The sequence below is a fragment of the Diabrotica virgifera genome, chromosome 5 (assembly GCF_917563875.1).
Source record: "Diabrotica virgifera virgifera chromosome 5, PGI_DIABVI_V3a".
Lineage (NCBI taxonomy): Eukaryota > Metazoa > Arthropoda > Insecta > Coleoptera > Chrysomelidae > Diabrotica > Diabrotica virgifera.
Window position 1 is genome coordinate 217468599 of NC_065447.1, and position 24356 is coordinate 217492954.

At 31.4% G+C, this 24356-nt stretch overlaps 1 protein-coding gene across 5 annotated transcripts in view; it reads right to left on the reverse strand.

Annotated features, from left to right (window-relative positions):
- Window positions 1-4135: 4135 nt before the first annotated feature.
- LOC126884635 (zinc finger protein ZFP2-like) overlaps window positions 4136-24356 on the reverse strand; it is a 55688-nt gene continuing 35467 nt past the window's right edge. For all 5 annotated transcript variants that reach the window (XM_050650698.1, XM_050650694.1, XM_050650697.1 and 2 more), the window contains 4 exons: window positions 22891-23064; window positions 18038-18270; window positions 10591-10848; window positions 4136-4383 (listed from right to left, as the gene is read on the reverse strand). In XM_050650698.1, coding sequence (XP_050506655.1) covers window positions 4210-4383; window positions 10591-10848; window positions 18038-18270; window positions 22891-23064 — 839 coding nt within the window. In that variant the 3' untranslated portion in view covers window positions 4136-4209. The remainder of the gene's footprint in view (window positions 4384-10590; window positions 10849-18037; window positions 18271-22890; window positions 23065-24356) is intronic.

The following is a 24356-nucleotide window of genomic DNA, read 5'->3' on the forward strand; positions in this document are numbered from 1 at the left end:
TATTGGCAGAAAAAAAAATATTAAAAGAAGAAATAAATCACTTTTCAATGAAAGGAGAGGTAAATTTATTTACTAACACGGATGAGAATAATAATTTTAAACAATCGCTTCAAATGTTTAAAATTCCCGTTGTTTACCTCCTGACAATGAGCAATTTAATATTATGTTTCCTAAATTTTATATTTTTTTATTACGTGGATACCTATTACCTACTTACCGAAATTTATATAACGTAAAAATAAAAAAAATATTACCTAATTAATACCACAAATTCTCAATATCTAACAAATCTTTGTTTTATTTCACTTTGATTATTACACAACCACGGACACATGCCAATCTTGTTAACCCAAAGTTTATGGAACATAAAGACAAAATTATTTAACCTTAACCATTGAGGCGTATATAACATCCCTGACATAATATACAAGCGCCAGTATTATAATATTCCTGATTATTCATAAATGTGATCTTTGTCAATTTTTTAAAGTATATACATAATATGTAAATACATTGTTACCATAAGTGATAGGTACGTGACAAAAATGTCCTTTTAAAAACTGAACAAACCTTTAAGATCGTAAAAAACGTTTTAGTCTGCATTAATATTGTATAGGTGATAAAAATTCTTAGGTTGCATTAGGTACATTGATTAGATAATTTTTGGTTTTGTCTTTTAACCTTTTTTTGAGTTATTGATTCTGATTATACATAGTATAGCTAGCAATAGTTTTCTTATTATTAAAATTATTATTCCATCATGTTTTAGGAATAATGCTCAAAGTTATAAAAAAATAATGAATGTACAACATATTTTATTTTTATACCGACATCCCTCAAAATTTGGCGCCCCTCTTATCCGGCGCTGGTTGGATGATGCACAGTAATTCAAAAATTTTATTTGAATGTCTGATGTGCAGTTTGGACAGCTTTTAGATTTAGTAAAACACCAGATTTACGAGAATTCTTCTTCTTCACGTGCCATATCAGAATTATCCGACGTTGGCGATCACCATTGCGAAGGCTTCTCGATCTTCTGCAATATGGAATAATTGTCCTGCATTTGATATCTGAGTCCATTCACGAATGTTTTTTTAACCAAGAATAGCTATTTGTATAACAAGGGAGGAAAGTGCTTCTTTTCCTCCCGAGGATGAAGTTTACTGCCCGACGCGTAGCGGAGGGCAGTAATCATTCAAGGGAGGAAAAGACACTTTACTCCCATGTTATACATATGGTTTTTCCACCTTCCTCAAATTAATAACAAGTCATTTTTAATTTTTACTTAATTTATTTATGTAACTAACCAACAAAATTTATTAAAACTAAAACTAACAAGTAGGTACAATATAACTGTCAACTGTCAAATATAAGTCAAATTATTAATGTAAACATTGTTAAATCAAAATAACAATTTACTGTTTTTTACCATTCTGCAAAATACAGGGTGTTTTATAAATAAACGTTAAAATGTATAGATACTTACGTAATAGAAATAGATATTATACAGGGCGTCAATAAGTTATATTTCATGAATGAAATAACATGACGTCACTTTTACTCCCTAGGGAGGAAAAGTACAACTTTGCTCCCTACAATCAGGTCCGGAAAAGTATATTTTCGGTAGAGGTAGGTGGAAAACTTGTTTTCTTCCTACACCTCTACGGCCTTCACCTTTACGAGGATATAAATTAAAATTGTTTAATTAAATTAAAATCTCTTTGTATTGCGTTTGCATCACAATTATCAAATTTTATTGAAAACTCATCATACAAACTTTTTTTTTTTCGCCATTCCTTCATTGTGGTTAACATTTCAGTTTTAGCTCTTCTGGCCTACACAGAAGACTGGAGATTAGATCTCGAGATCATAAATAAGCATGTCCACTTGTGACAAGCGCAGTCTTGGCGACAAGTCACACCTTGTCTCTGAGAGTTCTCTCACACCCATATACATTTGTGAGTGCAGTTTCAAGACTGCTCTCAAGACGATTTTGTCTCAAATGAACATTTAGACGAAAAAAAAAAGGGTCTAATCATTGCATGGCAAGCTACCCTAAATTTTATTATTCTCCATATTTAATTTAAAGGAGAACCGTTTTAGCTCAATATTTTATTAAAAAAATGATTATCCTTTATCGTTTATAAATAAGGAATTGTCAAGATTGGATCGAATGGAACAGAACAACTTGGAACGGGATCCTACAACATTCACAAGAAATAATACGAGGAAAATATCAATACCATTTATAAAAGGACTATCCGAGAAACTTAAAACAATACGAAATAAATTCAATATTTCAACAACATTCAAAACAACAAACACATTGAGATCTATTCTATCTAAAACTAAACCTAACAGTGAACAAGAAAGAACAAAGAATTGTATTTATAAAATACCTTGTGAATGCGAACAATTTTTTTTAGGTGAAACATCAAGACCATTAAACGTTAGAATAAGTGAACATCAGTCTTATATTAAAAATAGAGAATTTGATAGATCTCAAATATGTCAACACGCATGGGATAATGAACATAGAGTTCAGTGGAGAGATTCAAGTATAGTCCTGAAAGAAACAGACAGTAAAAAGAGAAAAATCAAAGAAGCAGCTCTAATTATGCTAAATGAAACCAATTGTGTCGCAAATTCCTCGGTAGAATGCAGTAGGATGTGGTTACCCATACTGAAAAAGGAAGTCAATAGAAAGAAAATATTACGATTAGTAAGTCAATAACATATCGAGTTAATATAACAACATATCGATGGTTAAGAGCGCAGATATAGTATGTCCAAATATCTTAATTGTTGAGGAGAACGTTTTGAAGTTTTCGCGTTACTTTTTGTTTGATACTGCTGATATACCGATATATCATAATGTTTGGGTAATAAGTCAGGGTATCATTATTAGCTTAATGTAGATATTTTTTAAAATAGTATGTATTATTGGGTTAAAAAATATTTTCTTTGGAAATGTGTATGGACATACAACATAAGGATTGTTACCGCATGTTACTGCATGTCCGGTCAAATAATATTTACAGCCATGATAAGTTTGATCGCGTGAGCACTAATATTGTATGTCCCAAAATATACTATGTTTGTGCACTTCCAAACGGACATAAAATATCTGTGCAAGTCGGTTTTTAGTACAAATGGGAAATATTATATTTTGGCAAGACCGTTTAACCCATTTACAATCATTCTGGACTTACAATAATTATGCAGAACATTCATATGACCCTACTGAATATTTTTATGTTATCTTAAAATCAGCAAAAACTGGACATACTATATCTGTGCTCTTAACCATCGATATATATTACATATTAAAGTCAGAATTTGCTATTAGTTTTGAGAGTAAATTAAATGTAAGAGCAAATACTTACGATATTGGGATAGTATCACGAGGTTTTTCCTGGTTTTCCCTCGTGATTTACTATGGAATCTCTAACGCGAGAATTTTACTGTCACCGTTGCATTTGGTTGTCTTTTTAAAAACAGATCACATGCTATGATTTTTTTGTGGCGGATATTCTTGAGTTGGGGTTGATTTCATGTAATCGAATGAACTATCTTTCAGTAAAGTCGTCCCAGGAAAGCAACTCTAAATATTGGCAATATCATTTTAAAGTCTTATACTTTAAAATGTATAATATATGTCTGAATTGCCGATATAAATGAGTCAGATTAAATAAATTATTAGAAGAATTTTTACTAAGCAATAACATTTTTGTTTAATTTAGTAGTATTTTGTATTTTGACAATGACACCCGATTTGGGCGTCGAAACGTTAATACAATTATTTTTTTCAATTTAATTGTGGCTTATTTCCCATCTAAATAGTTAATTATAAAAATGCCACAAGGAAATAGCTTCAGAACAACATTTAGCTCAATATCTCCGCCATTTTCAACTTTTCGGCAAAAATGGTGGACTGAAATTGTTGCAAATGCGATTTCCTACAATTTCTTCTTTGCAATTTTTTTGCAAATTATATCTTAGATAAACTTACATCAGCCACTGTTTTGTCACCTCGGTTTACTTTAACAATGATGCGAACAAACTTTACTATGATAGGTACTTTCCTAGGTACTTTCACAATCGCAAAAATTGGATACAAAAATTACAACAACACTTTTATTATCTTAATAGTTTTAATAGTAAATAGTTTTAAGACTATAAATAAATATAACATAGCATCAATGAATTTTATTCAGGAACTATCCTAATCCAAGCTTCTTTTTCTTCTCCATCTCCCTGATGTATTCGCACTTTAACCAATTGTATTGGTCCTTCTGATGTCTCTATTATTTGAGTTTCCCCAGTTGTTAACGCATCACTTGTTAGTATTTCTTCGCATTCTTCTCCTTGATCGTCAACAACCTGAAACAAATGATCAAAGTCAGTATATAAATATACGTATAGTAATATAGACTATAGTATAAGTCATATTCTAAGCGTAATACCGATCGTTTTTATTATTACAATATATGTTATGAGTCCCTTGAAGATATGAAAATTTGGTTCGAAGATTGCCATCCTATTTTTTATAACTTCGTCGCAAATGCTGGTCAACTCTGACCGGTTGTACCTCAAGTACCACTTTTTTTTTAAAGAAGCGTCTTGTCGCTTTCTTTCCAATACCGTTTTTTTTATTTAATTTAAAGGGGGAAATAGGTTTAGGAGCCCGATTTTTCATGTTTTTTGAGAATTTTTTTTAGGTAGAAAAAAAACATTTTTTTTTTGCAACTTTGGGATTATTTTATACATATTCTAAAGTACATATATGTCCATTTTTTTTTAAGTTATTATATTTAAAAATAGAGCAGTTGTAGGCCGCAACCCGTGAACGTTCGCCGCACGAACATGTTGCTTGCGTGACATGTAGAGGTCGTAATTTCCGCCTAAAATCAAAAATCCAAAAATTTTTACGTTTATTACAAGTTTCTCTTCGATATGAACCTCAAATCGGCTAAAAAAAAATCAAAAATTTGAAAACATGCGCAAGTTTGAAAAAAAAACATCAATTTTTACCGCTTTTTTTTTCAGTTATTTGCCCTTAAAAATGCACTTAAAACCCATTTTTTATTCCGATTGGAGATTCATATCGAAGACAATTTAATAACGAACAATAATCACTTTGGTTTTTTAAAATTGGTTCATTATTTTTTGAGCTAGACGTCACGCAAGTCGAAAAAAAGTCGTTTCGAGAAAAACGCGTTTGAAAAAAATCTCATAGATTGCGCTCTACGCGAGCGCGCTCCGTATAATTCTCATAACTTGGGAAGGACTTCGAATTTTGCTTTGAAATTTTCAGAACACATTCTTGAATAGTAATACTATCGATTCATGCTAGTTCCAAAAATTTGAAATATTGAAACCTCTAAACCAATTTCCCCCCTTAATCCAATAGTTGCCGAGATATTCTATTTGTTTATAAGCCAAAAAATTGTTTATAACTTTAATATATTCCCGAGACCGCTCAAATAATCAAATTTCAATTCTGTAGAGTACGTTAGATAGGTATAGTGCATTTTTATACGAAAATCATAGTTATTCTGGTGTATGATAATTATTCTGGTTATTATTGCGACCGTAAATTTTTCATTAACAATTTAATTGTTACGAAACTATTTGTTTCCGAACTGTCGCCGGCTTCCGAAAATATAACCTACTACAAAAAAGCTTTTATGTCTACAAGCTATTTAATTATTGATAAATAATTATATACTTTCATACAATTTTAGTTGACAATTAAAGGTTTTGTTGGGAAAACCCGGATTTTACGAGGAAAATTTTCGTCGAAGGAAATCGGGGAAAAAAGATCTCTGTGCAAAATTAAATTACGGTGAGTTTTAATTCGGGTGTTTTTGGTTTAAAGTTATAGAGCAATAATTGAAAAAAAAAAGATTTCGGAGGACTAGTTATTAGAACGAAAACATGCATTGTTTCGGAAAAATTCAAACAAGCTTATATTTCTCTAAAACTTTTTTTTGTTAGTTTATATACATGTTAAACTAAAAAGTTCTACTCGCGGATTTGGCCGCTAATTGTTTAAACAATAACAATTGTTTTGTATTAATAATTTCAAAAATATCGTTAAATTCATTATTTTACTTTGATCAAATATGTTTCTATTTTGTTTTTGATTATACTGAATCCGAATATGGCATTGCAATTTGAAAATTCTTATACAGAAACTCTTATACAGTATGTCTGCGTAGCTAGGAACCACATGGAAAACTTTTTTATTACCAATTTTACGAAAAAAAGTTATTCTTCATAAAATGCTCTGGATAGGCAAAAATCTAAAACTCAACCATCAGATATCAAATTTTATCAATTTTATACGAGTTATGTCAAAAATATGAATTTCGTTTAAGAGTTAAGTACCTGTATATTCCAGAATATCAAAAAATGCTATTATGAAAAGTTGTTTGAAATTAAAAACTATGTTTAAATATACAATTACATTATTCTAATCGAAAAATTTTTTTCAATTTTTTCTCAAATTACGGATACTCATCATTTTAAGATGCAACCATCAGATATTAAACTTTTTTAATTTCATACGAGGTATGTAAAAAATATGAATTTTTCTTAAGAGTTAAGTGCCTTTATTATTAACAATATTTTAATTATAAGGATGCAATTGAACACTAAAACAAATTTTTTAATCCAAACAACTTTTCTTAATAACAATTTTCGATATTGTGAAATTTAACGATACTTTACTCTTGAGTGAAATTCATATTCTTTGACATACCTCGTATAAAATTCATTAAATTTGATATTTGATGATTGCATCTTAGATTATATACGATACAGAGTATTTTATAAAGAATAACTTTTTTTCGTAAAACTGATAATAAAAAAGTTATCAATAGGTTCCAAGTTACGCAGACGTACTGTATAAGAGCTAAAAAAATTTTTTTGCTGAACATTTATTATTGTTGAAGTTTATTATTAAATGTATTTTAGGTAAGTTTTACAGAAAAAAGTTTTGATCCCTTTATATAAACATTTTTTTAGCTAGTAATTTTCGGTTTTTGTATTACATTTTTGTTATCTTTCTTAATTTACTCAAAAAGAAATAGTCTATTTCATTTCTAAAGTAAAATAATTTAGTGAATTTTAAAGATTACATCCTAAGCTTTAAAAAAGCACTCATAAAACTGTAATAGATATGTTCAAACTTATGTAATACCGTCTTAAAGTGGTGGTAATTCTATAAAACTACGAAGATTTCAAAAATTACATTTTTTAAGACGTCATATTATTTTAATTAAATTTTTGAGATTTTTTTTGAATGAATCATCATTTAGTACGATGCTTGAAAGGTAAGTTGTGCGAAATTGAGGATTTTATAAGAAAAATTGTATTAGTTACACATTTTTAAATCATTTTTAAACAAAATTCATGTAAGGCTGTTTCCGCCCCCACCGTACTTATGTCCATACATTTTATTTCTTTTTATTATAACCATAAGATAGCTTAATTATTCTTCTTTTAGGTTCAATTTGTAAAATTTCATTTGATCCATTAGTTAAAGAATTACATTAAAATAACTCAACCGTGCACTTCGCCGTACGCTAGTTTACAGTGCGCCAATGTTTGTAAGAAGAGTGACTTAGCGTTATAATTAAAAAATGATAGAAGATACAGATTTAATTTTAGAAAATTCTTTATATAAAGCTTTTTTTGTAAAATTTTCTGAATTTTTCAATGGTCAAGTCAGTTTTGTTCTAAAATTTATATTTTCGGAGTTATTTAAAAAACATCAAACTTAGTAGTTCATTTGTTTAATAAAAAATGAAACACCCACTTCTCGAGTAGAACTTTTTGATATGTTGTTTATTAAACATTTCTTAATGCAATTACAAAAAGTTCTATCTTGTTTGATTTTTTCCGAAGTGAAAATCTATATGCACTCCCCTATATAAACAAAATACCACAATTTCTACGGACTCTGCACACTTATATTACTAATATAAATGCAATTTTAAAATTCCATTCCAGCAATAAAATAGCTGGTAAATATATTTTCCTTGTTTTTTTTTTCTAATTTGGCGAGAGTACAAGCACCTTCAAGATTTTTACGTTTTCGACCATTTGTAAACAAACAGTCGGCATGTGTGCAAGAACTTGTAATATTTTAAAAGAATAATCTTGTGATAAATAAACAGGTTGGTGATTAGGTTCAGGTACCTTTGGTCCTTATTAATTAAATGTATAATAAAAACGACTTCAATTTAACTGCATTATTCGCTGTGTGCAAGTGCTTGGAGGGGATACGAGAAACGATCGTGCGCGAGTATCGGAGAAATCTTGCAACTTTCTTAACTGACATATTTCTTAAGGCCATCGGTACATAATTCGCAAATATTTTACGGGTATCCCTACTTTTTCTGTCTTTACACGGCAAATTACGTGTATATAGTAATATTCACACTGGTATGGATATGGAAACATTACTAGAATGTCATTCTACTTGAAAATGTCATCAATAGTTTAAAGAGATGGCTTTTGAATGTTTTTGGATAACTGTTATTTTTATAATTGCAAATTATTAATTCAGTTAATAAATGTGATAATTTTTTCACTATGTATTCAGTGATTGTAATAATTTATACGTACAACAAAAACTAATACTCAATCGCGAAAAGAGGAAAAGTGTTAAGTGAAATATATTGTTTCTATGGAACGCTTACAAATTTGACCATCTTTAACAACAAAATACTTGGATCACAGAATATATTATCCTGATGTATTCTCTGCTTGGATCTTTCACAAATAATACACAATAAATAACTTTTTATTAAGTTCACGTCTTAAATGAATTATTTATCAAATACACTATATACCTATATCAATATTATTTAATCAACAACTCAAAATATTCCCGATGCCATGTCAAATATTTAAAATAGGTCCTTTCATCGATTGTCATTTGTTTCGAGCTTCTGTCATATTTTGTATAATCTGTGTATAATATTAATGTACACGGATTATACGACATTTGACACAAGCTCGAAACAAATGACTGTGAATGAAAAGCCCTATTGTCACTGTCTGACTGACAGTATGCTGACAATATTCTATTCGACTGAGTGCGTTGTATGACAAAGTAGATAGATTTGGAAATATTACCACGGACATTGTGTTAATTTTTTTCGAATCCTGAGAAAACCAATAAATATTTTTGAAAAATTTAAACGCAGAATGAAAGACTATGTTATTACCGAGGGCCGAAAGTTCCTTAGAATAAATAAAAAGTTTATTTTGAATGAGATATTTTAAATTAAATATCACACTAAATTTTCTCTTAGTTTTTCACCCCTGTAACTTATTAAAATAAACATTATAGAAGTTCTCATGGACTTTCGGCCCTCGACAATAACGTAATCTTTCATTCTGCGTTTAAATTTTTCAAAAATACTTATTAGTTTTCTCAGGATTCGAAAAAAATGAATCCCCATTTGAATAGCATTGCAGCCGAAAATACGTACCCATCCTCTTAAATAATTCATATTGTCAAATTGACGTATATTTCTGTCATTGAAGAAAATGGGATTTCGCAAATGCTGTGTTATAAGCATTGTAAAAATTATGTTGGTCCAAAATATTGATATGATAGGCAATTATTAAAGTGAATTTAATTAATTGTATTTTGCTTACAGTACTGCATTTTAACAATTAATTTTATTTACTACATCATAACCTCAATGTTTTCTTCTTATTCTTTTTTTTTTTGGGCTATGGCCTTGACAATTATCCAGTAACCAGGACTAATATAATTGGCCGATATAATTAAAATGCTAAAAATGTTGCTGAGCTATGAAACCAGGTGTAGCTTTTCCGAACTTGCACGGTCCTAATACTTATTTACCTGTACTCAAACTGTATTAATATCAACAATAGTATCGCGACCTATCTAATATTTCGTCATCGACATGACTATAGTAAACACTAATTATGTGACTTCACACGGGTCTAAAAGGGCCAATGTCAATTTCTTGCTTTTTTGTTCAGCTTTTTTTAATTTAATATTGACAAAACAAAACGCAACAAACTGATATTGGCCCTTTTAGCATCAAGCCACAGTATGTAGCTTGGTGCTAAAATGGACAATGTCAATTTTTTGCTGTTTTGTACAGTTTGTTTTAATTTCAAGTTGACGAAACAAAACCGCAATAAATTGACATTAGCCCTTTTGGCATCAAGCCACAGAATTAGAATAACCATTCTTTATCACCATGGTTCTGTTTACCTTTATACAATAACAATGCATGAAATTTCACTGTTACGTAAGGTTACTGGATCCGTGAGCTTATAATACAATTTGTGCGATATTTCTCTTCAAGGGTTAAATATCTTAGTATACTCTGTTCATTTCACTCGAGAATAATACATCGAGCTAATGGGTGGAGTAGGAAGATAGGGGAAATCTATATTTGTCTCACAATACACACATTAAAATATTGCCGAATATCTACATATAAATAAGTATTTAATCAATTATAATAAATTAACCTCGCAAATATGTACGAGTAGTCTACAGGAATAAAGGTTAAAAAAATACAACATTACCTGTTCAATTTCATTAATAATCTCTTCGTTATCCTCTTCGCTAACCTCAGCAATACTTATAGGCTGATCTATCAATATATGTTCAGTACCATCTTGATCCTGTATATACAAATTACCGTCTGACGAAGACGCGTCCAATAGTTCTATTTCTTCGTTCGGGTTAAGAGAAATCATATCTTCTTCTTTAATAGTGATATTAGGAAGTCTTGGTTGATTAACTAGGATGGTGTCGTTCAGATGACCCTGGGTTTGCATATGCTGAATAAAAGAAAATACAAAATAGAAATACTAATCACTGTTCTGATAATAATCTAGTTATACAACTCGTAAATAGAGAGCCATCGAAAAATCTTAATTAGAGAAATCTTACATTAGCCCTTCAGTTGTATGGGTAGTTCTCCCAGACTAATTCAAAATTTAACCTTTTTTACAACTGAGCCGGTGAGAATGAAAGTGGCATAAACGTAATTACTCACACATCGATTTTGGACGATCGATTTTATATCGGCCATCCAAATTCCAATAGTGAACCACATGTTATAATGGGACATTACACACACGCCGACCGCTAATCGGTGCCGGTAAAATGCCGATAAGCAACTGTATCGCCGGCACGACCGAGAAGTATTGGCGTATATGACTAAATACAGTATTGCACAGTGGCGGCTCGTGGCTTTAGGGACAGGGTCGGCAAGGTTTTGTCTCCTCAGATAGGTATGCCATCTAATTAAAAGGCTTCAATTTCATAGGAGATTTTTGGTTTGTTTTTTTTTTATTTTTTTGTTTTTTTTTTGTTTTTTCCTATAAATTTAGAACCTAAACCTGTTTATAAATTAAGTCTATTATTAGTCTATGTTGTTTCGAAGTAGCAAAATGGGTTATAACGTCACTGTAAAATTTATTATTGCTTTGGGGAGATTTTAAAAGTTTTTTCTATTGACATTTGAAATTTGAGACAAGTTTGACATTCTCTCTTGTTTCATGGTGTTTCGACAATACGTTTTGACTGTTTTGAGACAACGGAGATCCCGTTCATTTGAGGAAGAATTTGCCAACATTTGAGCACAATAATTTATTAATTTCGGGAACAGTTTGTTGTACCTAATCAATTGCAGTATATAAAATTATACATATTTTGTAACTTATCCCACCTTCCGAAAATATTTGGATTAGCATATAAACCTGTTAATCCATTTTCTTATTTTATTTGATTAAATAATGATGGATAATTTTTAATGAACTTGTCTAATAGATATTTTGAAAATTCTTTGGCGTAACTTTTAAATTTTGAATCGTCAAAGAGGTCAATGACTTATAACAGTGAGTAAATAATAGTTTTGCCTGGTGCAATAGTTTTAACTTTTGCCTGGAGACCATACAATTCACCGGACATCAAGGCAGCGCCGTCATAAATTTGCCTTACCAATTTATTTTTGATATCAAAAAATTTTAATATGTCCTTTAAAACACCAAAAATATATTCTGTCTTATGGCTTCTACTCACGTCTGAAAACCTAAAAACCTCTCATAAATATTAGACGTAACGCGTATCGAAGAACAATTAATACTTGTGAATGACATGTTACCCCAGTTTCGTCTACTTCTACTAGTCCAGTCGGGTTAGACGAATAACAGGCCTAACCTTGCATTAGGAGCTGCCCCAAATTTTATTTTTCTAATATTTAGGGAGGGTCAATAGTAGTGTAAATTTAAAATCTCGACTGATATAAAACGAGAACCGTTTTTGCTCAATATCTCTGCCATTTTCAACTTTTAGACAAAAAGAATAACAACTAAAATTGTTGAAAATGTGATTTTCTATCATTTCCATTTTTACAATTTTTTCGTGCCTTCCGATTTATGGCGGAAAATAGTGACAGTTAGAGCATAATTATTCAATTATCTCGTTTATTACTAGTTTTACTACAAAAATGTTTCTATACAAAAATAGAGAGAATTAAATTCTACACAATTTTAATCTATTTCATTTTTTTGCTAAAGTTAATATTTAAGGTAGTACGTATGCGATAATGGCGCGAGCGTAAGACCAGATTGATTTTGTAGAAGTTGTTTTTGTTCCAAAAAATTGTTCCAAATATGATTTCCTACAATTTATTTTTAAAATTTTTTTCATGCGGTTGATATTTTCCGAGTGAAGTGGGAAAATAGTAAAAATTTCCTACAATTTATTTTTAAAAATTTTTTTCATGCGGTTGATATTTTCCGAGTGAAGCGGGAAAATAGTAAAAAGTGGTGGGGGAGCATAATTACTGAATTGAATCTTGTTTCCGAGCTGCCCGAAATTTTATAATTCTATCCTTTAGGGGAGATCAATGGTAGTGTAAATTTAAAATCTCGACTGAATTACGCGGTTGCATTAGCCGATATATTGATTTTAAAGGAGAACCGTTGTTGCTTAATATCTCCGCCATTTTCAACTTTTCGACAAAAATGGTGAGAACTAAAATTGTTGAAAACGCAATTTCCTACCATTTCTTTTCCACAATTTTTTTGCGATCAATATTCTCCGAGTTAAGGGGGAAAATAGTGGAAGCGGAAGGGAAGCATAATTATAGAATTGTCTCATTTATTATTAACTTTACGACATAATTGTACATACACAAAAATAAAGAGAATTATATTTTATACAATTTTTGAAACTTCCAATGAAACACCAACCAAACTAAGTATATAAAAGACATAAATAATAACTTACTGCATTAAGTTCACTTAATTTTATTAACTAGCGGGTTTTATTTGTTGAATTTGTGTGTCGATAATTAAGTTTCATGTCAGCTAACATATTTTAATATTTCAACAATTATTTTTTAATTTTGGACCCCGTTACCACCTACATGGTAATTCCTAACAACTTAAAAAAATTACAATATCAATCATTAAACGACGTAAAACTACCTACTTACTTATTTCATAATTTTATTCCGGACGCGATAGCAAGGTACGTGGCTGTACGTGCCTTGCTACCGTCTGCAGATCACCGCTCGGCAGATTGGTTTCTGCCGTACTTGACATTCAAATAGTACGGGAAATTTATAATTGGTTGCCTATCGGCTAATATTGCATAGCTTCTCATTACAAGCAATTCTTCAATCTGGGGAGCCGAGCCGGGCTTTATAATAAGAATTCACACAATCGCAATCGGGTGCATGGCTATAGGATCACTTAACGCATGGGATCGATCGAATTCTTTTAAAAACAATTTAGTCTGTATTATCTCACAGATATTTTTTTTATTTCACAGAAACGAATATCATCAATTGATATTTAAAAAAATCTATAATGTGTCCATAAATGTGTGGGTCGGCACTGCCGACCCTGACCAGCCGCCACTGGTATTGCATACACATCGGTATTTTATCGGCCAATTCTAGTCGATTGATCGGTAAAATTGTAGGTACTACGTTTTAATTTAAGTTTTGGTAGTGCTTGCTATATAATTACCATTGCAATGGTAATTTCTTGATAATGATGTCCTTATTTCGTTAGTGGAGTCAAGACCCGATTTGTGGGATAAAACTTTAGATACATTTAAGGACAGGAATCTTACTAGGGATGCATGGAGAGGAGTTTCCTGCGCCCTGAAAAACGATTTTGAGATTATGGAGGATAAAAGAAAATTTTTTTTTTAGGATTCAATAACCTCGTGTTACGACAACAAAGCAACTGATTTTTTGACCGGTAAGAATCTGGTGAGTCCGCAAGCACCTGCTACCAGTAAAATACCGGCCAATAATATACTGGCCGTTAAAAATCGATGTGTGTGCAACTAGCGTAAGGCGTAAGTCATACAAATTCAAAAAATTAGTTAAACTGAAAAAGTATAAAAAAGATATAAAAACAAAACAAAATGACGTTTATTAAACGTATATCGAGAAGGGAGTAAGACAGAGCTGTGTCCTGTCACCTTTGCTGTTCAACGTTTACTCTGAGAAGATATTTAAGGAAGTTTTGGAAGGCACCTCGGATGGTATGTATAATTATAAACGGGTTAATGGCAGATAATGCTGAAGCACTGCAACGCCTAATGGACCGAGTAACTTAAATACAAAGAAGACAAAAACGATGATCATCAGCAAGCACCAAAACAGGAGGGTGAAGGTCAATGTCGACGAAACAGATCTGGAAAGCGTAACAAGAATAACGTACCTTGGAAGTAATCTTCATGAAACTTGGGACCACTCACTAGATAACAACACATTCATCTATAAAGAGAAGTACAGTGTTTTAAAAAATGCAAATAGTTATATGCTAGGGAACTTGCATAAATTTTTAAATTCGAAAAAAATGTTATAAATCACAACAGAACATAATTTAAAACATGTATCAAAGATAAAAAAAGTTTTGTTTGTCTTTCGTTTGGCCCCTAAAGACGATTAAAAATTCAAATTGAAACAGGTGGTCCAAAACGCATAGTGACGTCATATAGTTGTGCATGTACATTCTGCACCAACAAAGTAAACAAAATTGTATATAATTTTAAATTAGACATTATAAACGTCAGTAGAAAATACAGTTCTGTAACGTCACAAGCGTTTTTGATCGTTTGAACTATTTTACATTGGCTAAGGGTTCTTCTAAACCAAGGCCAGAAAACAGAAAAAATATATAGATTTTAAATTATCTTCTAAGTTATTATGAGGTTTTATCGCGTGAAAGTTTGGAAATATTATGTTTAAAGGAAACTGAATAATATTACGTAATAAAAAAATGTGTAAGTTCCCTCATAGGTTTGGCATTCGTTTTGACACTGACACTAAGTTTTATAAATATATTTGATAATTTCTATTTCTGATATATTTGAGTGTTTTTAAGATATATTTTTTAAAATGACCGAAGCGGGTTTTTGTAAAGGGCAGTCTGATAACTTACCTATAGTTGATATGTGTATGGTGGATGCATATTTTCAAAAAAGTGAAAATTTTTCCGTCGGAGAAGTTCGGGGAGTTAAAGCAGATAAGTAAGTACATATATTATGTATATTATACTCCCATTATACCTACTAATTTTATACTGTGATTTTATTCTGATTATTATTCTCATAAGTATTTAACGATAAAACTTAGTAGGTACACACTTCCTATTAAGTATAGTGGCAATATTATAAAACACAGAAATATGAAAAATATACTTGTTTTATTTAACACTACAGGGTGTAACAAAAATACAGGTCATAAATTTAATCGCATATTCTGGGACCAAAAATAGTTCGATTGAACCTAACTTACCTTAGTACAAATGTGTACGGAAAAAAAGTTACAGCCCTTTAAAGTTACAAAAGGAAAATCGATTTTTTCCAATATATCGAGAACTATTAGATATTTTTTATTGAAAATGGACATGTGGTATTCTTATGGCAGTAGTATTTTAAGAAAAAATTATAATGAAATTTGGACACCCCATAAAAATTTAATGGGGGTTTGGTTCCTTTAAACCCCCCCAAACTTTTGTGTACGCTCTAATTTAATTATAATTGTAGAGCCATTAGTTAAACACAAGTTTTTAAAAAATTTTTTGTCTCTTAGTAATTTTTTCAAAAGTCAGTTTTTATCGAAATATTTGAATATTTGTCAAATCCACCACAGATTTGTATATGGTAAAGTACGGTTATGGAGACTTGGTAATAATATGAAAATTTATTTATGATTTACATTTTTAAGTATATTTTGGACCATATTAAAAAAGAAGCCACATCTCGATAAAAGATGCTTTATCAAAAAAATACAAAGAGGCAAAAAAGTTTTAAAACCACTGTGTTTAACTAATGGTACCGCAGTAATAGTTTAATTGGAACGTACACAAACATTTGGGGGGTTTAAAGGAACAAAACCCTCATAAAATTTTTATGTAAACATATTAAAAAAGAAGCCGCAACTCGATAAAAACTGCCTTATCGAAAAAATACTAAGAGGCAAAAAAGATTTAAAAATATTGAATTTAACTAATGGCACCACAATAATAATTTATTTGGAACGGACACAAAAGTTTGGGGGGTTTAAGGGAACAAAACCCCCATAAAATTTTTATGTGGTGCACAAATTTTACTATAATTTTTCTTTAAGATGTTCTTTCCATAATAATGCTACATGTCCATTTTCAACAAAAAACCTCTAATAGTTTTCGATATATTAAAAAAAATCGATTTTCATTTTGTAACTTCAAAGGGCTGTAACTTCTTTTGTGTCCATATTTGTACTAAGGTAAGTTAGGTTAATTCGAACTATTATTGGTCCCAGAATATGTGGTTTAATTTATGACCTGTATTTTTGTTACACCCTGTATTAAGCAGACAACAGACTACTTACGATAAAATGATCTTGACATACATGAAGACCTTGTGTATTATCTGAAATATATTTTTTCGACATGCAAATAACCACTTTAAACGGCGTTCTTTATCCATTGGTAATCTAATAAATATTTTATTGGGGTTTTGAATGCTTGTACTTGTACAGAATGGCACTAAACAATACTTATAAAGTTTTTCTTTATTTTCCATATTAATCTTTCTCTTTTTTCCTTCAAAAACTGTAAACTCCAATCCCAACAAACTGGTATATTTTTTATATTATTACAATGACATACGATAAAAAAATGTCATTACAATATAAATATTTTCCCATATTTCGCGACGATGCTGTGGCCAAATACCCAAGTAGGTGGAGGCCAATAAACTAAAGAAGAAGAAGAAGAATATACTTACATATAACCCTCCCACATCACTGATATAACCATATAAAAAACTAATGTAAAACTATGTGACGTCACGGGCCGTCTGAACTACTTTAAAATAAAGAAGACTTTAAATTTGTATTTCTAAGTTATTATGAGTTTTTGAATCGGGAAATTTTGGAAATCTCATTTTTATACAAAACTGAACATTATTATGTAATAAAAAAAAATGTGCAAGTTCCCCATTGAGAACTTGAATACTTAAGTGCTCTGTTTTCTCCACCTTGCTCTATGGTGTTGAAGCCTGGATAATAAAAGAAGCAACACAAAAAAGAATACAAGCATTCGAACTCTGGTGTTACCCTAAAACGCTCAGAATATCCTACATGAGCCATACGGCAAATGCGGAAGTCTTGCGGAGGATGAACAAGGAAATAGAGCTTATGCTTATAATAAAAGAACGGAAACACAAAATTTTAGAAGACGCAACTGTTGGCTTAAAAACCTACGACAATGGACGAATATGACCTCCATAGAACTATTCAGGGCGGCTGCAAATAAGATTAAATGGGCAAATGTAATGGCCAACGTCAAGGATAAGACACCGTAAGAAAAAGAATGTTTATATTTGATAAATGTCCGGACAGTCAGCACGACGTGTCGCATTAGGCTTTTATAAGATTAGATTGTGAAATCTCTGATTTTTTTGACAAATTTTGTAAATTAACAAAATGAAATAAAAAACATATGTATTTACCTGTAATAATAGTGGTTTCCTCATGAACCCTGCACCACATGCGGTACATTCATACGGCTTTTTATCTGAATGAATGTATCTATGTGCATTTCGATTATCCCTACTGTTAAAAGCTTTTCCGCAGATTTCGCAAAGAAAAGGTTTTTCCCCGGTGTGAATCCGAGTGTGTTTTTTGAAATGTTCGGGGTATACGAAAGTTGCTTCGCACACTTCACATCTGTAGGGTCTTTCTCCTGAAAAATAAATAATTACACTTTTATAAAAAGAACTTTTTATAATACCACGTTTTTATTATTTATAGGACACAATATAAAACTATTATAAACTATTTTGTTGTTTCAATTTCTATGTCATAAAAGAATTTTGTAATCGACTTTAAACTCATATACGAGTAAATCAAAGAAAATATACACATAATTTTAAGAAAAAAAAAAAAATAAAAAAAAAATAGGGAACACCTTGTCTTGATCCGGGGACCTCTAGATCTGCAGTCGAATGCTTTACCACGGAGCTATATCTGCTATTGATTTAAGTACTTTACAACGGGATCTAAAGTCATTGTATTATTTACATTTAAAATGGCTTAAAATTCAAAATAAAACTTAATGCATCCATATTGAAGCTGTTGAATATTGTATTTTTATCGAGTTTTGAGCTAGTCTGAAAATTTCAAGTGTCTAGGTAATCTGGATGGAAGTATGTTTAAAATGGATTACCCGGACATAGTGATAAAGAACAAGTGAAATATATAAAAACCAAAAATTGGAAAAAATCCTTTGTAAAAGGTATAAAATTTTTATTAAAAATCCCTTTAAGGGCTACATCACAACAAAACGTTTTCGATTTTATAAAAAATCATCATCAGTGTTAGACCTAAAAGTAAGTATAACCGTTTTAATGAATTTAAAGTTGATGTTTAAATGTTTAAATTTAAACATCAACTTTAAATTCATTAAAACGGTTATACTTACGAAAACGTTTTGTTGTGATGTAGCCCTTAAACGAAAACGTTTTGTTGTGATGTAGCCCTTAAAGGGATTTTTAATAAAAAATTTATACCTTTTACAAAGGACTTTTTCCAATTTTTGTGATTGATGGTATACAGCCAACTACAGGAAAATTTTTTCTGTTTCTTGATGTTCCTTGAAACAAATGTAGATATTACATCTACTTTTTGACGCATGGGATAACGGTTAACTCCAACAGATATTGCGTGATATAAAAAAGACGGAGACCTGTGATCCAGAACCGCCGGCGAAGACGATTGTCCAGTGGTGTCGATGTGAGGCTTCTTCATGTCAACACTCGACGTCATGTCTCGCACCAAACTGAACAACTGCTGAGAGATTTTGGCTGAACTGTTGTGCCTTTCCGCCTACAGTCCTTTGCTCCTTAATTTCCAAAATTAAAGGAACACTTGGGTAGCTTAAGCTTCTGTAAAGATGATAAAGTCAAGAAAGAGGTTATTCGGTTCCTCAAAGGATTGGCGTTAAGCTGGGTCCTCACTTAAGCACGAATTCGCATGAGGCAAGCCGAGGCCGCACCGAATGCCTCGAGTCGGAAAAAATGTATGAGGACACGCTCCCGCATGAGGACGCATGAGGCTTGCCGCAACAGTGATCCATTTATTCGTCCTGAGGCAGCGAATCTTTCGAATGAACAATTGTCTGTGGCTTGTGCTAGTTTTATAAATATTTATAAATTATTAAAAACTAAAAAACGTAAACAGCTGAGACGTATATGGTCCTCCCAATTTTATTTAAAAAGAAGAGGCATGAATAATATTAATACTTCGTTTTTGTTAATCGACCTGTTAGCTGACGAAACTGACAAGTTAAATAATTTCACGAGAATGTCCCAAGAAGGTTTTAATTTTATTTTGGATGGCATAAGAAACATAATAAGTAAAAAAAATACAAAATTTAGAAAAGCTATTCTACAATTCCATATTTTTATATTTATCAATAACTTCTAAACATAACTCTTGGCTCCATTCCATTTTTATAGGTAAATTTATAAATTTGTCTTAAATTTTTAAGTGTATAACTTTCCAAAAGAATGAATATTTCAAGATAAGGAATAAAATTCAACAAAATCCAAATCTTTTAACACCGTTTTGTAAATTATATAGGCTGCATTCATTGCTTGCACGGTCTGTTTACAAATGAAGAATCGAAACGCAACCGCATGTTTTAAAAATACTTAAAAAACGTCCACAGTGAGGCACGAATCCCTTTGATGGACCGACAGCAAATGGATCGCTCCGAGGCGTGCGGCGAACGATTTGAGCATATTTGCCGCGCCTCGGATGACGTCCTCACTTACTGCCTCGTACGGCCTCGGCTTGCCTCGTGCTCAAGTGAGTACCCAATTTTAAGCTGGGTACTCACTTGAGTACGAACGCGCACGAGGCAAGCCGAGGCCGTACGAGGCAGTAAGTGAGGACGTCATCCGAGGCGCGGCAAATATGCTCAAATTCGTTCGCCGCACGCCTCGGAGCGATCCATCTCGTCGGTCCATCAAAGGGACTTGTGCCTCAGTGTGGACGTTTTTTAAGTTTTTTTAAAACATGCGGTTGCGTTTCGATTTTTCAATTGTAAACAGACCGTGCAAGCAATGAATGTAGCCTATATAATTTACAAAACGGTGTTAAAAGATTTGGATTTTGTTAAATTTTATTTCTTGTCTTGAAATATTCATCCTTTTGGAAAGTTATACACTTTAAAATTTAAGACAAATTTATAAATTTACCTATAAAAATGGAATGGAGCCAAGAGTTATGTTTAGAAGTTATTGATAAATATAAAAATATGGAATAGTAGAATAACTTTTCTAAATTGTGTATATTTTTACTTATTATGTTTCTTATGCCATCCAAAATAAAATTAAAATCTTCTTGGGACATTGTCGTGAAGTTATTAAACTTGTCAGTGTCATCAGCTAACAGGTCGTTTAACAAAAACGAAGTATTAACATTATTCACGCCTCTTCTTTTTAAATAAAATTGGGACTACCATATACGTCTCTGCTGTTTACGTTTTTTAGTTTTTAATAATTTATAAATAATTATAAAACTAGCACAAGCCACAGAAAATTGTTCATTCGACATATTCGCTGCCTCAGGACGAATAAATGGATCACTGCTGCGGCAAGCCTCATGCGTCCTCATGCGGGAGCGTGTCCTCATACATTTTTTCCGACTCGAGGTATTTGGTGCGGCCTCAGCTTGCCTCATGCGTATTCGTGCTCAAGTGAGTACCCAGCTTTAGAATTCTATCACATGGGGATAAAAAAATAGCGTAAGTTTAAATTTTAAAATATGATATGTATAAGACAACAAGAATAAAGCTGTCTATTTTTAAAATTCATAGGAACCTTATTTTACGAATGGCCCTCGTGCATTATATTGTTGCTGAAAATAGAAGTAAAAAAAGAAAAGTATAACAGTATAAATAGTCCAAGTAATGAAGCTTAAAATAGGACAAAACCTCGCAATTTTTACAGAATGGATCGATTTGCTTGAAAATTTGAGAATAAGTAGTGGATAGTCCAAGAATCAACATCTATATGATGCCGAAAGGCGCTTTTGCCATGGGGGTGGTTGCCACCTCATCTCGGGGGTGAACAATTTTTATTATATTTTGACTACAAAAGTTGGTAAAAACATTTTCATTCTAAGCAAAAAACGTTCTATACATTTTTTTGATAAAATTAATAGTTTTCGATTTATTCGCTATCGAAAGTGTTAGTTTTATATCGAAAAAATCAATGTCTTTTTCTGCTAATAACTCCAAAAGTTTCCGTTTTATCAAAAAACTTTACTTAACAAAAATGTACCTTTTGAAAAAATAAACAACACCTTTTTTTATTTTCTTTAAGACCAATAATAATCGAGCTATACTTTATTATATGTTAGCTCTTCTTCGTCAAATGCTAAATAATATTGTAGTTTCAAAGTCAAAAGGCGGGAAAACTATGCATTTTTCGAGGATAACTTGTTCAAACTAATTTTAAGTATTTAAAAATGTCTATCTCCAGCAATAAAAAAGTCTCTAGCTAAAAAATTAAGTGATTTATAATGAAAAGAATGTCAGTCCCTATTTTTTTCAGCGAAAAAGTAATCGGAAGCAACCCCCTAATCACCACCCTGATTAAAATTAGTCATTGACCTTATTTGGACTTCTTTATTTATGTATTATTAGGTTCTAGAAGTTTGACCGGCTTAGAATGATTAGTTAAAAAAAATGGAGCTAAAAGCGAATAACGAATTTTTGTAGTTGTGAATCGTAAACGAGCATATCGAAAAACATTGATTTTTCGATATAAAACTAACACTTTCGATAGCGAATAAATCGAAAACTATTAATTTCATCAAACAAATGTATAGACCAATTTTTGCTTAGAATGAAGGTTTTTACAGTTGAGTCCGCGAATCTTTACCCGTGCGTCATCATTTAAAGCATACGAAATAAGTCGATGATAAGTAGGAAATTGAAATTTACTAAACGCAACAGCAAGTGACAGTAAGCGACTTGCTGTTGCGTTTAGTAAATTTCAATTTCCGACTTAACATCGAATTATTTCGTATGCTTTAAATGACGACGCACGGGTAAAGATTCGCGGACTCAACTGTATCAACTTTTGTGGTCAAAATATAATAAAAAATTTCCACCCCCGAGATGAGGTGGCAACCACCCCCCATGGTAAAAGCGCCTTTTGGCATCATATAGATTTTGATTCTTGGACTATCCATTACTTATTCTAAAATTTTCAAGCAAATCGATCCATTCTGTAAAAATTGCGAGGTGAAAAGCTTCGGTTTCTGGACTAAAAACAAAATTCTTAAGTCTTACCTGTATGAGCTGCTTTAATATGGTAGTCTAAAAGTCGTCTTCTCTTAAAACCTTTTTCACACATCGCACACCGGTATCTCTTATCATCATAATGTGTAGCTCTTTTGTGTGATTGTAAATTGGAACGTTGACTGAATGTGGCCCCACAAAATTCACATTGGTACGGTCTTTCCCCTGAAGAGTTAAACGGGTTATTATTTTAGTTTATTAATAACAATTTTGAAATACTAAATTATTACCAAAACTTTTTGAAAGTGTTTAAAACAGTCTATAAATAACTAATGTTCAGTGGAGGCGCCTAGTGTAAAGTATTGGGGGGGGGCACACATATTACGATATAAAAATAGATAACACCGTAGGCCCCCGCTTTAGCCCTATTTCCTCAGGCAAAATTCTTTGAGTGTCGTCAAATTGTAAAAATCAAAGGATGTTATTAAGAAACTGCAATAAATAATTTATTTATTTATTCACGGGCAAGCCCTATTCCGATATAAATTTTACAGTGTTCTAAATTATATAACATAATTATACAATTATATAACATTAATGTTAACCAATTATATAACATAAACTATCGTAATATAACATATAACCAAGTGGTTTGAGAAAAAATAACTCGTATGAGTAATACAGTTACAAAAAAGAAAAAAAAAAGAATAAGATAACATTAGGTCAGTACAATTACAAACAAAAGATATCACCTAAATCAATTCGGAAATGTTGTAAGGTATAACGGTTTTAAGTTATCTAATACATACAGGTCATGTAACACTAAACACAATACAAAAGCTCTGGCCGAAAATATTAAAAAGTTAAAAAGTTAGGGAAGAAATTAGGTTTTTAAAGCGGGAAACTGATATATTAAAAATTTCGAGGTTATTTAATGAGTTAGCTAATCGAAGAGTTCTAGGAATAAATGTGTTGTAAGAATAATTGAATCTATGAAAAGAGACATAAAAGGTTTGCACCTGCCTAGTCGAACGACTGGGGACAAATAGAGATATTTTGGAGAGAAGTTCGGGGCAGTTACACAGCCCGTTGATAATTTTAAATAAAATAATTAAGTCTCTTTGTTTTCTGCGTACCTCAAGAGGAGGTAAGTTCAGTATGCGCTCTAATACAGAATAGTCATAGTATACATGCAACTTACTGGCAGTATATCTCAGAAAATTGTGTTGGACAGCCTCAATCTTCAGTTTATGAGTAAAGTAATAGGGGGACCAAATTGTGGAACAGTAATCGAAATGAGATCTAACCAGGGAGAAATAAAGAGATTTAATAGCTGAGATGTTTGTAAAGTCTCTAGTGGTTCTTTTTATAAAGCCAAGCATCTTCATAGACTTCTGTATTGTACTGTAAATGTGTGATTTATAGCTAAGGAAATAATGTAATTTTATTAACTTAAAATTATAATTTATTTTTTAAATATAACAAGCAAGTTTGGTATTGAAAATCAAGCCACAATT